The sequence below is a fragment of the Lepisma saccharinum genome, chromosome 21, assembly GCF_977018435.1.
Source record: "Lepisma saccharinum chromosome 21, izLepSacc3.1, whole genome shotgun sequence".
In the NCBI taxonomy this organism is placed as follows: Eukaryota; Metazoa; Arthropoda; class Insecta; order Zygentoma; family Lepismatidae; genus Lepisma; species Lepisma saccharinum.
This window is the reverse complement of record NC_139249.1, coordinates 14,165,204-14,180,355: the sequence shown is the minus strand read 5'-3', so window position 1 is coordinate 14,180,355 and position 15,152 is coordinate 14,165,204. Positions and strand designations below refer to the sequence as shown.

The 15,152-nt window shown below is 37.0% G+C and overlaps 1 protein-coding gene across 1 annotated transcript in view; it reads left to right on the top strand.

The window, feature by feature from the left end:
* Nucleotides 1-4,330: 4,330 nt before the first annotated feature.
* Nucleotides 4,331-15,152, top strand: part of LOC146004460 (uncharacterized) — a 33,444-nt gene continuing 22,622 nt past the window's right edge. Inside the window, exons 1-3 of the mRNA XM_083143316.1 lie at nucleotides 4,331-4,440; nucleotides 11,764-11,881; nucleotides 14,185-14,524. Coding sequence (XP_082999442.1) covers nucleotides 14,190-14,524 — 335 coding nt within the window. The 5' untranslated portion in view covers nucleotides 4,331-4,440; nucleotides 11,764-11,881; nucleotides 14,185-14,189. The remainder of the gene's footprint in view (nucleotides 4,441-11,763; nucleotides 11,882-14,184; nucleotides 14,525-15,152) is intronic.

The window sequence follows — 15,152 nt, the reverse complement described above, 5'->3', positions numbered from 1 at the left end:
TTTGCCAACCCTGGTTGCCACCCCTTTTTAAACTCATTTACACCTTTATATAAATCTCTGATATTATTATTTTTGCTGTTTGTTTCAATTTCGTTAATTTTGCTTTTCAAGTAATCTCTTTTTTTTACTTCTAAACGTGCGGTTAACTTCTCGCTTTATTCTATTATAATTGTTTAGATTTGTATCATCAGAGTTATTTAACCACCTAAGTCTAGCCTGATTTCTTATTTCTATTAGATTATGAGATTCATTATCAAACCATGGCTTACTTTTTCTCGGTTTATGTTATCCTATACTTTCTTTAGCTGCTGATTCTATTGCATTACTTATGTGCTCCCAATTCTAAAGCCCCTATCACACGGAACTGGATTTCTAGTAGGAATGCTCTAGTTGACGCTGGACTGGCTACCCATTTACTAGTTTTCGCCTCACACGGTACTTGTTATACCGCACTTGTCGATCGTCTTTCGTTCCCATAATGGCGGCCGCGCGAGATGTAAACAACGTATCACTTCACACTTTTAAACGACTATAACTATTCAACCGAGAGGAATATCGCGTCATATTAAATAGTTTTAGGTAGAGAAGAACGGCGCTGATACAATACATACTTTACAACGTTTACTATACACGTATGGAAGAATATTTTAGCTTTTTCAATTGTAAACATGCCTTTCGTGCTGTATGCACTCGGAAACCACAGACAAAAAAGGCTACTTTGCAAACTCACAGATTATCTTCACATGGCCAAACTTTGCTCTGATTGGCTGTTCCACAGAATCTAGTCGAAGAAGTTAGTAGCAATTAGAACATGTCCTATTCCTCAAAAGCAAAACCAGTCAAGCAGTCAGCCAGGCGGCCATAATTTCTACCTAGAAAGTCAGTTCATCGCCAACTCTAGGACATTCCAACTAGAAATCCAGTTCCGTGTGATAGGGGCTTTATTTACGTCTATTTCATTTATATTTTCATCATCAACCCATGTAAAAGCGTAGTGTAAAAATCTAAATTTATGTATTATGGAATATGGACTTATGGCAGCTAGGGACGACCAAAATTACATCCATTTTAGTGTTCTTTGTTCATAAACAACTAAACATACTATACTTAGCCCGTCTGAGCTACCCTGCCGTTGCGCTTTAATATTATAATGGACATTTCCACTCAATTTTTTTTACAACAATTTTAAAAACTACACCCTGGGAAAATGACCCCTGCAAGTTCTCCCGTTTCTCTGCGTCCAGTTTAAGGCAGAAACGAGACTTTCAAAGTTGCGAGGCTAGCGTTGCGCTGAAAACACGCCGCCGCCATGTTACTACGTCACTCCTTAGGGAGAGCTCCTTTGTCGTCTGCTTCGAGCGTCCAGTTCCAGATGGGTAGCCCACGATGAGCGAACACGTGCAGCAGTTTTACAAATCGGAGCGATAGGAGAAAGGAAAGCTATGCTTTGTAATGATCATTCTTCTATGAAATATCCGTGCTGCTCACGTGCAAGATAAATGAAAGGGTTCAGCTGCGTGTGTTCTCAGGCCATGCGAAAAATATTGCTTATAAAATTGGTTGCTGACCAGACACTCAAAAATATTTTTTAAACTTATATTTATCGATATTTACCGTAACCTATGTAGTGCAAAATAGGAATTTTCACATTCTTCACTTTATTTATAAAGCCTATTTAACTTTCTTTTTCATAAAGCAATTTCAGTTTGTGTTCCATTTCTGTTGCGCAAATTATGATCAAATATTTTTGTGCAGATAAGAGACAATACAATGAGAAGATTACATTAGTTGCACGGTACATATCTATACTTAGTTTATGTATAATTATTACAAGGAAATATTGTGTATAACCATGGGCATATTTAAAGGGGATTCAACGGGTCCAACCAACTCTTTTTTTGGTTCACTAAAATTACCAGTATTCTTGTTCTATCCGCTTGTTCATAAAAAATTCCTTCGGGCTTATTTCATTCTCTTAAATTAGAGACATATAGGACGGGATACGGATGGGAAGGAAACTTCGGTAATTCCACACACCAGATGGGACTGCAGACCGATATCTGCAATTTCCTGATAGTTTCGGAATTTCTACGATAAGAAACTGCATTGAGACTATCAAATCAGTTATTTTTTCCCCCTCGAATCATATTAAAGAAATTTGGTTCTTAAAAACGTAGTGACACAAGATGAACAGAAAATTATCAATACTTCGTGACTACAAACACACAACTTGGTCGGGTCCAACATCCCCACCCCCCATGCTCCCCAACAAGCTTCCGGCCAGCAGTATCCTGGATTTTCACTTACGAAATAAAGCAACCCTAATCATACCAAAAGTTGATCCATCCCTCCCCCCGTGAACTACATATACGTCCATGTGTATAACAATATCCCATACTGAAATGGTACGATATAATTATTTTGAATTTTGTACTGCGAAAAAAGGAGCCTCATCTCGTTACCCCCGAACGCATTAATTGGTTGGTTCACAACTTCATCACTAAGGATCCTATCGAGACGAGACATGGCAGCCTTGTTCTCGTTCTCGTTGAGAGCTGTCTGTCTCGTGTTTATTTGTAAATGTCTCATTGACAGTCTCGTCTCAATTTATAAACATCCGTCTCGGTTTGGGAGGGCAATTCTCGTTCTCGTCTCAAGTCTAGAAAAATATAGAATTAACAACGTATGCAGAGGCTTATCATTATAAATACAAAAAACCTTTCTTAATATTTTTTATTATTATTATTATTATTATTTTTGACTCCTCGTTTCGAACGTACAGCCCTCGAAAACTAAATATTATCCTGCTTATATATGCAAACCAAACTGCAGATTCAGAATTACCAGGAATGAACTAGCGTTGTAATTATTATACACAAAATTCATGATTTATCTGAGGAAGTCGCATGTTCCAGGTTTGACTCTCGACCTGGGCATGACTGTTTCCTTGTGAGTGACGTTTCATTGAACTGGAAATTGTTACATGAGAGGATGTTTGCTCGAGACTTTGGGGACAGCTAGGGGATGCTTTTATTGTTAATGTTAGTGTTGCTCACGAGACGAGGCATATTCCGTCTCGTCTCATAAAAGGAGATGGGACAAGTGAATGTTTTCGAAATGAGATGGGACAGAAGAAAATTTCGTCTCTTATCATGGCAGGTTGGGTGATACTTAGATTGTGCAGTTGGTGGTAGTGTGTGTGTGAGGGGGGGGGGTGTACTCCCGAACCCCAACTTCGAATACAGCTTGTAGTTATTCATCTTCATTGTAGCTATTAGCCAAAAGTGGGAAGAAATGGGATATTAGAGATGATACATAATAAATTAACCATGAGTTCTCATCGTTGCGGTTAAACAAAGTGAACGGAAAAGCGACGTAAAAGTAGGCTAAATACAAAAAATTGCAATATATATATTAACTGAAGGAAACTGTCATTTACTGTAGGAAATTAAAAAACTCACCGTACCTTTTTATACCGTATCACCTCTTATATTGCAGAAATTGGCGTGTAAACCAGTGTGTTCTAAAAGTATTATCTTAAAATTTGTGAAGAAAATATTATGACGAAAATAACTGTAATTCCAGAAAAGGCATTCCTATCATATTAAGTTCTTGCCAGTAAGAACTAACCTATGTATTCGCAATGAACAAGGCTGTTCACGTGTTCAGCCATTGACTGTTACAAGGTTTGCTTTGTCACCCTAATGGGAAAACCCTCTACCGAGTGGCTGAATTATAGTAAATACTACTATACTGCTAGGGTATAATTCATCTCCAAGAAATGGAGCACAGATTTTTGCACTGGAAGTTGTAAGATACTTGTTTTACACAGTAACAAGTGAATTTTCTGTCGCTTCCGCGGCTCTTGCTAAGTTGACGGGACGAGCAGAAGCCCCGCCTGCACGCATTTCTAAGTGATGACGTCAGAGGACCTCCTGTCTGTGGAGAGGACGTTTTCAAATCCGTGACGTAGGAGGTGAATTTCAGCGGTGTTTGAAGGCGTATTTCTCGAGAACCGAAACCAATATCGCCGATATATTTTGCACATCTCATGTTTGTGTCTTTCTCTGTAAAATGAATGGATTTAAAACGTTTTTCATGTCAAAGTGGAAATGTCCATTCTTAGGTTCAGGAGAATGTAATTTTCTGTAACTTATGACTTTCTACATAATCTTAAAGGATTTCTAGATGCATTTTTGTTATCTATTTACACGATAATTTTTACCTTCGTTAAAAATAACGTTTTAATAGACATCCTATCGCGCTCCAATGTAAAGCTTAGGGCAACCAGATGACGAACGAAATTCTTTAGGGGACACAACAGGAGTGGCGCCTCTAGCGTTGAATAACACCATTAGACCCGAGCAGACCGTTGACTGAGCAAGGAAACTTGGCTACATTGAGAAAGAAGTTTAAAATTAGAAGATGGCGTCGCTTGATGTAAGTTACATATTTGCTGCATGTGCTATATTAATTATTGTAACTTAAGTTGTAGTAAACATTTATAAAAATTATCACTGTACATATATATATATATATACTGTATATTTTCAAGTTGTTTCCCTTTTCATTGTGTGATTTTTTTTTATGGGAGTTGCAGGTCAGGTAGTTAACATTCTATGTTGTGTGTGTACCTATGGTGTGTACGTACAGTTAAAACGAAAAAAGTAAATTTTATCACAGGCTTTCTGGTTGGCTTATTTTGATGGACCGCAAGGAAGTGTATATTGCATATTTTGTATATGATATCAGAACTATTTGATAAGCAATAATGTTGCAATGCAATTTTTTTTTTTTTTTCCTTTTCTGACTGTGCATCCGATTTTCTTTGTATGAGCATTATTTTTGGTGAAGCTATCTTTTGAGCTATTTCACCAGGTTTTAAACTGCACATGTGGAATATGTGATCCGCGACCTGATTTGGCCTGATATTGTGCACACTCGTGGTTTTTAGTTGGGTGTTTTAAGCGTACATCGCTGTGCATTAATTTTGGTAACAGTTCGTTATATCGGAGACACTTTTCTTCAAATTTACAGGAGAAACTACTTACGGAAATCAGTTTCTGTAGCATTGTCGAAGTTCTGGTAACAGTTTCATAGATCGGAGACACAATACGCTCTCGTATTGTCCGTATATGCTAAATTGAACGAAAGGAGAGCTAATGGAACCAAACCGGTAACAGTTTCATGCATCGGAGACACATTTAAATCTGATATTTTGTCTTTCTCGTGGTTTGTACTTACCAATTATGTATTGCGGAACATAGTGGAAGGTGTCAATATGCTTTTTGCACGAAAACAAACACTTTTTCTGCTAAAATAAACCATTTTCCTTAATGCTACGGAAAGCACGTCACGGTGCGATATCGCTTGCTTTGGGAATTGTAACGCTTCTTTTGTTTTCGAATATCAATGTTTCCAACTCTATTGTGCATGAAAGTTGTAAAAAACCGGGGATCAAAAACCATGCACGGGTAGCCCCACAAACCATTGACGTTAGCCCCAAAAACCATCCACGGATAGCCCCACAAACCATTCACGTTAGCCCCAAAAACCATTGACGTTAGCCCCAAAAACCATCCACGGGTAGCCCCACGAACCATTCACACAAGGTTAGGTTAGGCCTGTTAGGTTAGGTTCCATTAGCACCCATTTCACCCCTAAATTCATCGAAAAACCATTTTCCTTTCTCGACAAAAAACCGCGCGTTTCTCGAAGAAAAAAAATCGCGTTTCTCGAAAAAAATCACGCGTTTGGAAACCCTGATTCCACTAGCGAGATCGCGTGACTTCCGACGCTAGAGCCATCTGCAGGTACATCTTGGAAACAACGGCATGATGTTGTCGATTTTCACAAAATGCGCAATATTATTACATGAAAAGTGATTATTTATTGTTCTGCTGCATTGTAGGATGAAGTTTTAGGAAGAATATATATCGACGGCGGTTGTAAACCTTGGAGAAACTCATTTCCGTAAGTAGTTTCTTGTGTAAAATTGAAAAAATGTGTCTCCGATGCATGAAACTGTTACCACCAAACCTAACCTAGTAGGCATACCTCTTCCCCGTGATGGTTTGTGGGGAAATCGTGATTTTTTGGTCTGTCAATGGTTTTTGGGAAATAAGGAACAACAGTAAGTACTCGTTCGTGTAAGAAATATACATTATTTTCGTTAGAAATTCATTATTTCACCTAAAGAAATGTGCCGCAATACAGAATAGTACGTTAGCAATGTAAAAAATTGCGAAATAAATTATTGATAGGTGTCTCCGGTATAGTAAAGTAGTACCCTTTTTTTTTTCAATGAAAAAAAAGCTTTATTTTTAACAAGTATTTATTGGTCGTTGCCAATTGGCAGCCAAATTTTGACTCACGTTGTCTATCGTCAGCTAATATACTGTGTCGTAAGCTGATATGCAGTGTTTCCAAACTTATGAACTGATAAATGCCGCACAAACTATTCACAAAAGGTTTTTAAGCGAAAATAAGTACTTTCTCGTCTTTTCTCCTGTAAATTTCAAGAAATGTGTTTCCGGTATATCTGATTGTTACCCAAGGTTCATACTTACCAATTGTGTATTGCGGAACATAGTTCAAGGTGCCAAACACTTTTTCTACTAAAGTAACGCATTTTTCTAAGTGTTCCCGAACGCTTGTAACGGTGCGATATCGCTTACTTTGCGAATGATATTGCTTCTTTTGTTTTCGAATATCATTGTTTCCGATCTTCTTCACCGAAAAGTACCTACTATCGTGTTCGTCACGTGTGCAAATTGTACATTATGCACGGGTAGCTGATGGATAGCCCCACGAACCATTTCCGATAAGGTTAGGCAAGCATAGTTAAAATAAAAAAAGGTATTGGAAACACTTACATGATTTCCCGGTCAAATAGATACCACGATGAAAGAAAATATTTCGACAACGTTGGAAACCTTAGAGAATATCATTTCCGTAAGTAGTTTCTTCTGTAAAAATGAAGAAATGTGTCTCCGATGTATGAAACTGTTACTGAAGTTCTTCGAGGTATTTTCTTTCATGTTTCAATCTATTTGAGGTAACACTTTACTATACCAGAGACAGATTTCTTGAAATTTACGGGAGAAAGTACTTACGCAAATCATTTTCTGTAGCGTTGTTGATGTTTGGGAATGTAGTTTTGATCCATTTTAATGCGAATGCATGTGGTTTTGTACGAAAATCTATTTCCGACGCGCTATAGCTGCTGCTGCCATTTGCTTTCTGCATGAGAGCACAATACGCTCCGTATTGTCCGTATGTGGTAAATTGAACGAAAGGAGTGCTAATGGAACCTAACCTAACCTAGTAGGCATACCTCGTCCCCGTGATGGTTCGTGGGGCTATCGTGAATTTTTGGGCTAATGTCAATGGTTTTTGGGAAATAAGAAACAACAGTAAGTACTCGTTCATGTAAGAAATATACATTATTTTCATTAGAAATTCATTATTTCACCTAAAGAAATGTTCCGCAATGCAGAATAGTACGTTAGCAATGTAAAAAATTGCAAAATAAATCATTGATAGGTGTCTCTGGTATAGTAGAGTAGTACCCTATTTCAGCCAGAAATCATTTCCCGTTTCTTCAATTTAAGCGAAAACGTAACCACGGCGTTTTTTAAACTATGTTTACCTAACCTTCTGTGAATGGTCCGTGGGGCTATTTGTGTATGGTTATTTGATTCCAAATGGTTTTTGGGGCTCGCACCATGATGTGCGTTCCGTAACACTTCGAGAAATGGCTTATTTTAGTGTAAAAAATGTTTCTAATCATGTGAAAACCTTAATGGCACCTTCAAATATGTTCCGCAATACACAATTGGTAAGTGCAAACCATACGAAACAAAATATCCAATTTTAAAGTGTCTCCGATATAACGAACTGATACCTTAATTTTGATATAACCCACCAAATCTAATCTTCAAAATAATATATTTTTTGTAAATGCATTAACGAAGTAGCCGTGAACGGTCCTGAACCTTTAATGATTTTCACAAGTTTTATAGCAGTATTAGGAAGTGATTTATAATACTGGAAATGAATGTAGGAGGAAGTTCCAAGCTTTGTGAAACTAATTGGCACAATTAAAGTAACATAAATTATTTGGAAAATAATCATATTACAGGTCAAGTTCCTTTAGTTTTATTGCGATTTCATCATGGTATGAATGCAATTTTAACATGGTTTCATTTCCATTTTCGGTAACACTTTACTATAGGGGTGACGAATTTCTTACTTTTTACAGGAGAAAATACTTATGCAAATCATTTTCTGTAGCGTTGTGGCAGTTCGTGAATGTAGTTTTGATCCATTTTAATGCGAATGCATGTTGTTTTCTGCGAAAATCTATGTCCGACATGCTGTTTCTGCTATCGCCATTTGCTTTCTTCACGAGAGGACAATGTTCCGTGTGTTAGATGACGTAAACCCCATAGTCAGTGTTTCAAACTCGCTGTGTTTTCACTATAACATGACGTGTCTAGAATTTTTAATTTTTTTTAACTATGCTTGACTTACCTAACCTTACGGAAAATGGTTTGTTGGGCTAATGTGAATGGTTTGTGGGGCTAATGTCAATGGTTTGTGAGGCTAACGTCAATGGTTTGCGAGGTATTAGCATAATTTTGAATCCGGGCACGAAAGTATGTATTTTCCGGTGAACAAGGTTGCATAAAACGACAAAACTCTCTCACAACGCACGATGTGTGTGTATAGCCATAATGTGTGTTACAGAATCGACATAACGAGTAACAGTAAGTGCTCGTAAATGTAAGAAATATACATTATTTTTGTTAAAAATTCATTATTTCACCTAAATAAATGTTCTGCAATGCAGAATAGTATGTTAGCAATGTAAAAAAGTGTGAAATAAATTATTTATACGTGTCACCCCATTAGTAAAGTAGTACCCCATTTTCTTGTGTTAACACATACTGTGGAGTTTTAGCGATTACTTAAGATTTTGTTCAATAGATGCTTTCGTAGTTAGGTTAGGCAGGCCAAGTTTGGTTCTCTTAACATTAAAATAAAATCCTTAAATGAATTCGACTAAGGTTCCGATTTACTTCCACATTAATTCCCACTAGTCTACGATACTTACAGTATCAACGGAAAATATATGCGTAAGGTAGTTTTTTAGTTGCTTTTTCAACATAGGCTAAAATAACTTTGTAAGAATCTGATAGTCCCCGGACACCTATAACTTTTTCGTTTTGTCTATTTTTGACATTCATACTTACCTATCTGCTTCACGGAACATTCTTGAAGGTGCATTCACATTTTTTTTGATGAAAGTTATTGCAATTTTGCACATTACGAGTACTTTTTCCTCGCAGTCTTTGCACTTGCCTGAGACACCTTCCTAGGTAGTCGTGCTCGTGTTTTGTCGATTTTCATTTGTTATGCAGTGTTTAAATCTTCGGAACCCAAGAAATGCCCGGGAACAAATCTTGTGATCAAAAAAAAAAAAAAAATCGCATTGTTTTACGAAGAAAATTGTAATGGTTCGTGGGGCTATCCGTGAATGATTTTTGGGGCTATCCGTCCCGGAATCGGTGTGAAATAAAAAAAAAAGAAATTTAGTTTCAAATTCTTGAGTCCAAATTTCCCACCGATTCCGGGCTCCGCCCCTGGGGTAATTGACGTACCGCTCCCTCCGCTCCGGCTCCCCGGCTTTTTCTATAGACTCCTTGTTAAAGGCATGTTAGAAATTGGCAGTTATGTGCTGCAAATTTCACCACGCATCCACGACACGTTATATTAGGCAAACATAGTTACAATATAATCATTCACATTTCAGCAGGTTAAATGACGTAAACATACTAAAAAATACCGCATATACCCACAGCCCATTCCTTCTAACGAGTATTTCACTACGCATCCACGACAAGTCATATTAGGCAAACATAGTTACTTCAAATAGTATTTTCAAATGTGCAAATGTGTGCAATAAAAATCATTTTATGATATCTGTGTGTATAGAAAGTTGAAGTTTGTTTTATTTTCGGAGCTAGGACGTTAGCTTTCACAAGACGTGGAAGTTTTGCATTCCAAATATTAACAACAAGTGCACATAAAAGAAAATTAAGGTCCTGAGGGTGTAGTGGCAACATAATCACCTTGTAATCAAGGTATCTCAGATTTGATACCTGATCCCATTTTAAACCATATGGCCCATTCCCAATTCGCCTATGTGCATATGGTGGACTTAAAACTCAAACAAGCAAGCAAAGTTAGAATTGTATGCCTAAAAATTATTGTTAGCATTTTACTCTGGTCTCCCAATAAACCCAAATGAACAGATGCATTAATGCTATGTACCTACTATCGTACAAAATCTAGTTAAAAGTCAGTAAATAAGTATTATTGTCCTCCATAGCTTTTCAATGTATTCATGCTTCATATAATGTAGAATAGGCACATCCAGGACCTAGGTCCATTTGTGTAATTCCAAACTAATCCTTATGCACATGCATTTTCTATTGATTTAATTTTCATTCATGTTTGTAAGCACACACTCAGCAGTCATAGTCAATGCTTTCTGCTTGTTTTATAGATAACCATGTTTCCCTTCTACAGAGCATTCCCTGACATTCGCTACGAGACTCGGCGGCAAGCGGCAAGCGGCCCGACGTCAGGGCTTGTATTTCCCGGTGAACGGGTTCCGTGACAGTCACTAGTTACAGTTTTCATATTGTGTACTAACTTTGACTACAGAAGGTGTTGAAAATGATGTCCCTCTGCTGCAACACATTTCTGGCATCTTCGAAGGAAATTGGCATTTACACGTTCAAGTTCGTCTACTGTAATTCTCCCGATTTCTCGTACAATACTCTCTCTTAACTCACGGATGGTGTGCAGATTGTCTTTTTATACTTTATTTTTTAGATTTAAGAATTTTAGCAGCTCTAAATGCTGTGGTTTTTTGAAACAGTCGTTTCTTGTGAGAGGCTGCAGATAAATCACCAAGGGGACTGTTCTAACCTTTGTCCTATCTCATAGAGTTTTTCCGCAGTAAGTACACGTGGGTTTTTCTTTCCACTTTTATTCAGAACTGACCCTGTTACTCTAATAAACTTTTTTCCGAGGTTTAATATTGTGGTCCTATGTGGAACGGGAACACCAGGGAATTTTGTTGCAAAAGCTCGTCGCACTTCTCCCCACAATTCCTCTTTCCGAAGTAACACTCAACAAGATAAATCCTTTGTTGTAATTTAAACTTTTCTGGTCCCATAATCTTCAACACACGGACACGACACAACACAACTTCCGAGGGAGGATTATACTGGCGTCAGTCTGCAACGTCAACAGAAAGGAAAAGAGAGCGAAAAAAAACAGACTGTAGTGTGCGACTGTTGCGGACCCCGTTCACCGGGAAAGACAAACGCCGGGCTGCTTGCCACCGAGTCTCGTAGCAAATGTCAGGGAATGCTCTGTATGTACTCCTATATACGAGCCATTCATTTGTTGTATTTTTTACATAGTACTACTGGCATCTACAGAGCGTTTCGTATGTGGCATGAAGAGGTTTTGTGTTAGATTTTGGAGAGATAGGGAATAGGTTCGTCACAGTAGTGTCCCAAAATGCTGTTGTAATTATATTAGGCTGGTCACTTACATGTGTGGGTTATTTTTAAGTTTTTACAATAATAATATATGTAGTGGTTTGTAAACCCAAAAAACATTGAAATATTGTCTGAGATTGTTTCGTTGTGTTTCAATGTTTTCATTTGGTATCTTTTGTAGTTTCAGGTATAGCAAGCAAACCATGTTTCATCAGTAGGCCATTAGCTCTTTTATACTACAAGCAGTGTTATACCACTGTTGATTCAAAAAACTGCTTCAGAGATTTGGGAAGTGGAGGGTAAGTTGGATTTCATTTTCTATCTTTTTTTTTTGTGGGAGGTTTACAGCTTACATAAGTGTTGCAGTAGAATTAATGCTGTATTTTGAATTTTATTTAGCATAGTGTTGATGCACCAAAATAGGAGATAGTCTTAAATGTAAACTAAAATTAGATTTGAAATATCCTGTGTAAACAAGTGGATAAGATGTACTAAATAATGCAATACAATGATTGTGAAAGCAACCCCCGCTTCCCTGCTTTCTATCCGGCCCTGGATTAGCTTCCATTCTTTAATCCTTTCTAATCTCTCTCCTTCGACACCTCTCCCTAGGTGTCTCGCGAGCAGATTATAGTAAAGCTGGAATTACGAACGGGGGTTTCATGTAACATATTTTTAGTCCCCAGGTTCTTGATCAAGTACAGAAAGTGGATAAACATCAGGTAAAATATCAGTACTATAGTTCTTGGGAGTTAATTCGTCAAATCAGAACATTATCTTGTAGGATTACATGGGTTTATTATACACTGTTTTTATATACATATTTACATTGCATTTTCATATGTGCATTGACCAAATCAACTAATTTCCGTAATTCACAAAGGCGTTCCTATGGCCTAACCATTGGTACTTCCACCAACATAGAGTTAGCCTATCTATCTCTGTGACCTACCCTCAACTTAATTGATATTCTGTTACGCAGCATCCTTCTTCAGGCCACTAGGCATTATGATGCGATTCGGCAATATCTTACAAATGCAAATCTTTTGCTAATGAGGGAACTTGGGGATTTCAAACTGGGGTTTGAAATTAATTTGTCATCAGTCTAGCCACCATAAGTGGACTAAACTCTCGAAGAAGCCTCTTTTGCGAAGTATTACATTTAGTACTCTATCATTCAGTCTAGCCACCATAAGTGGACTAAACTCTAGAGGATAGGTTCCTCGTTGTCGTGAAGGTGGTAAGAAACTGTTTTTTGTTAAGCCCAACTGACCCTTTTTATGGTCCGTGGACGTTCACCCAGTTGCACTGTAACTGTCTTTTTGAAGGACAGCTCCCCCAACTGGGAAGCTAAGAAAAGGGAATCTTAATGTCCAGCAAAAGCATAATCAAATAAGCACATGTACTTACATGCAATAACATATATAATTACACATAGGGAAACATATTATGTAACTCTTTACCTTGTAGCTGGCCAGCAATTAATTAACATAATACCAAAATACAAGTAATGATCAATCTGATTAGTACACTATGTACAAAATAATAGTCTGTTCATGAGAACCAATTAGGCATTTACGGCAAAACCTGGGGATTGCTGATCACCACTTGAACTTTTTTCTGAACTGGTGTCAGCTGTAATACGCTGTCATATAAAATGTTATATGTGAGGAAAGCATAATATTCTACATATCTATCATATTTATTTTGGTGTATAGCAATGAATTTCTTCCATTAGAAAACTTTTTTCATGGTTTGATCTCAATTTATTTCTGTTAACACATACTTCAGAGTTTTAGCGATTGCTTACTGCATATTTGCTTGAGAATGGTTTCACACTTACGTATGCTCATATGCAATTCTTCTCTTGCAACCAGCCATTCTTTTACTGTCGTCTTTATGAACTACTGCTGTTCTATGTCGCATGTGATGTGAAGGGTTTCATAGCTAGGTTAAGCGAGTCAGGTTTAGGGCTCTTAGTGTTCAAATAACATTTCAAAATGGCTCTTAGCATTACAATATTTTCCCTAAATGCTTTCAACATCTCATCGTGTTGGTGCTGTTATCAAGCACAACACCCCTTCGAGCCTCGTCTCGGCAGTAGTCCGTGGAATGTCTTGTTGATGGGAAGTGGGGATATTTGTGTAAGGCACATCTTCACATTTTGTTTTCGTTGATATTTATGACTCTTCCGAACTGCAAAGAGTGCTAATTACTTTCAGAAAGATTCAAATTTAGTCTCACAATGAGTTTCACTCTTCTGCCGTACTTTTTTCTATGAACAAAAAATGCTTTGTTGATGGGAAGCATGGATGCTAGCGTAATTGCACTTTTTGGAACTCCAAATAGTGGTAATTATTTTAACCAAGTTTCAAAGTTACTGTAACAATCATTTCTGCAATACTTCATCTTTCACACCCAAGATTAAAAATTAAAATTCGGAACCATTACAGAGAATAGAACTTCGGTTACCTTCAGCAAGGGCTAGGGATATTGAAGAACAGTGTAGAAGTTTGATGTTTATGGAACATTTGTTTTTAAAAACTACATGAACAGTGTGCATGCATATGAAGAATTATTAATTTCCTTTACATTTCCTCAGTGAACATGGCTCCAGTGGTCTCCAAAACCTACGAGAGGCAGAAAAGACGGAGGTTCGGGATTTCACGAAGGATCCTCAAAGACGTTGATGGTGATGATGCGGGACCTAAAGCATTGTTTGAAAAGTTATTTGCAGATAATATTGCTAAACACAAGAAAAAGGTAATACAGAGGAAGAAGTCTGAGAGAACCAGTGGAAATGAAAATAAGGAAGTTGCGAAACTGTCTTCTCGAACTATGGCAGAAAATAAGAAACTGCAATGTAAAAGGCCACCATTAAGACCATTACATGACAATATATGTGCTGAATCTCCATTTGGGAAGCTGCTGAAAGACATAAAGTAAGTTTTGTCTCCTGCGATATCAATCATAATTACTTGGTAAGCTAAATTAATGCATGTTTTTTCCTTTATATAAAATTTCATGTGCTTAACCTGGGAGAACGCATGCCCACATCTTACGTTGAAGGCGTGTGTGTGGTCAAAATGACCGTGCTTGAATATTTAGGTCTGTTGGTTCTGTTTCAGATTTTTCAAAATTAGTTTCCTTGTATTGTTTGTTTCCTCTTTTATTTTGTATATTTTTTATTTTTAAATTTAATGAAACTGGTGAGAGAGTTCAAGAGTTTATTACATTTTTTTAAAAAAAAAATTGTTCTCTATTTTTGTAAGAATGTAGCCTAATAGGCAAAAGAAACACCACTTTTCAAAAGTTTAATAGGTAATTGTTCTTTGTTCATTTTTATTATTGTAAGAATACAATGGAATTATGAAACAAATCTAATTTTACATTAATTTCATGCAAAGGTTTTAGAGAGAAGGAAATTATGATACGAAAATGTATTTACAATTGTAGTATATTTTCTATATTTACTACTACAATTTTTTAAAAATTTATCTATTTAATCTCTTTACTCCACATCCACTTCATCACCATCAAGATTTCCATTTGAACATTCCTTACATTAAA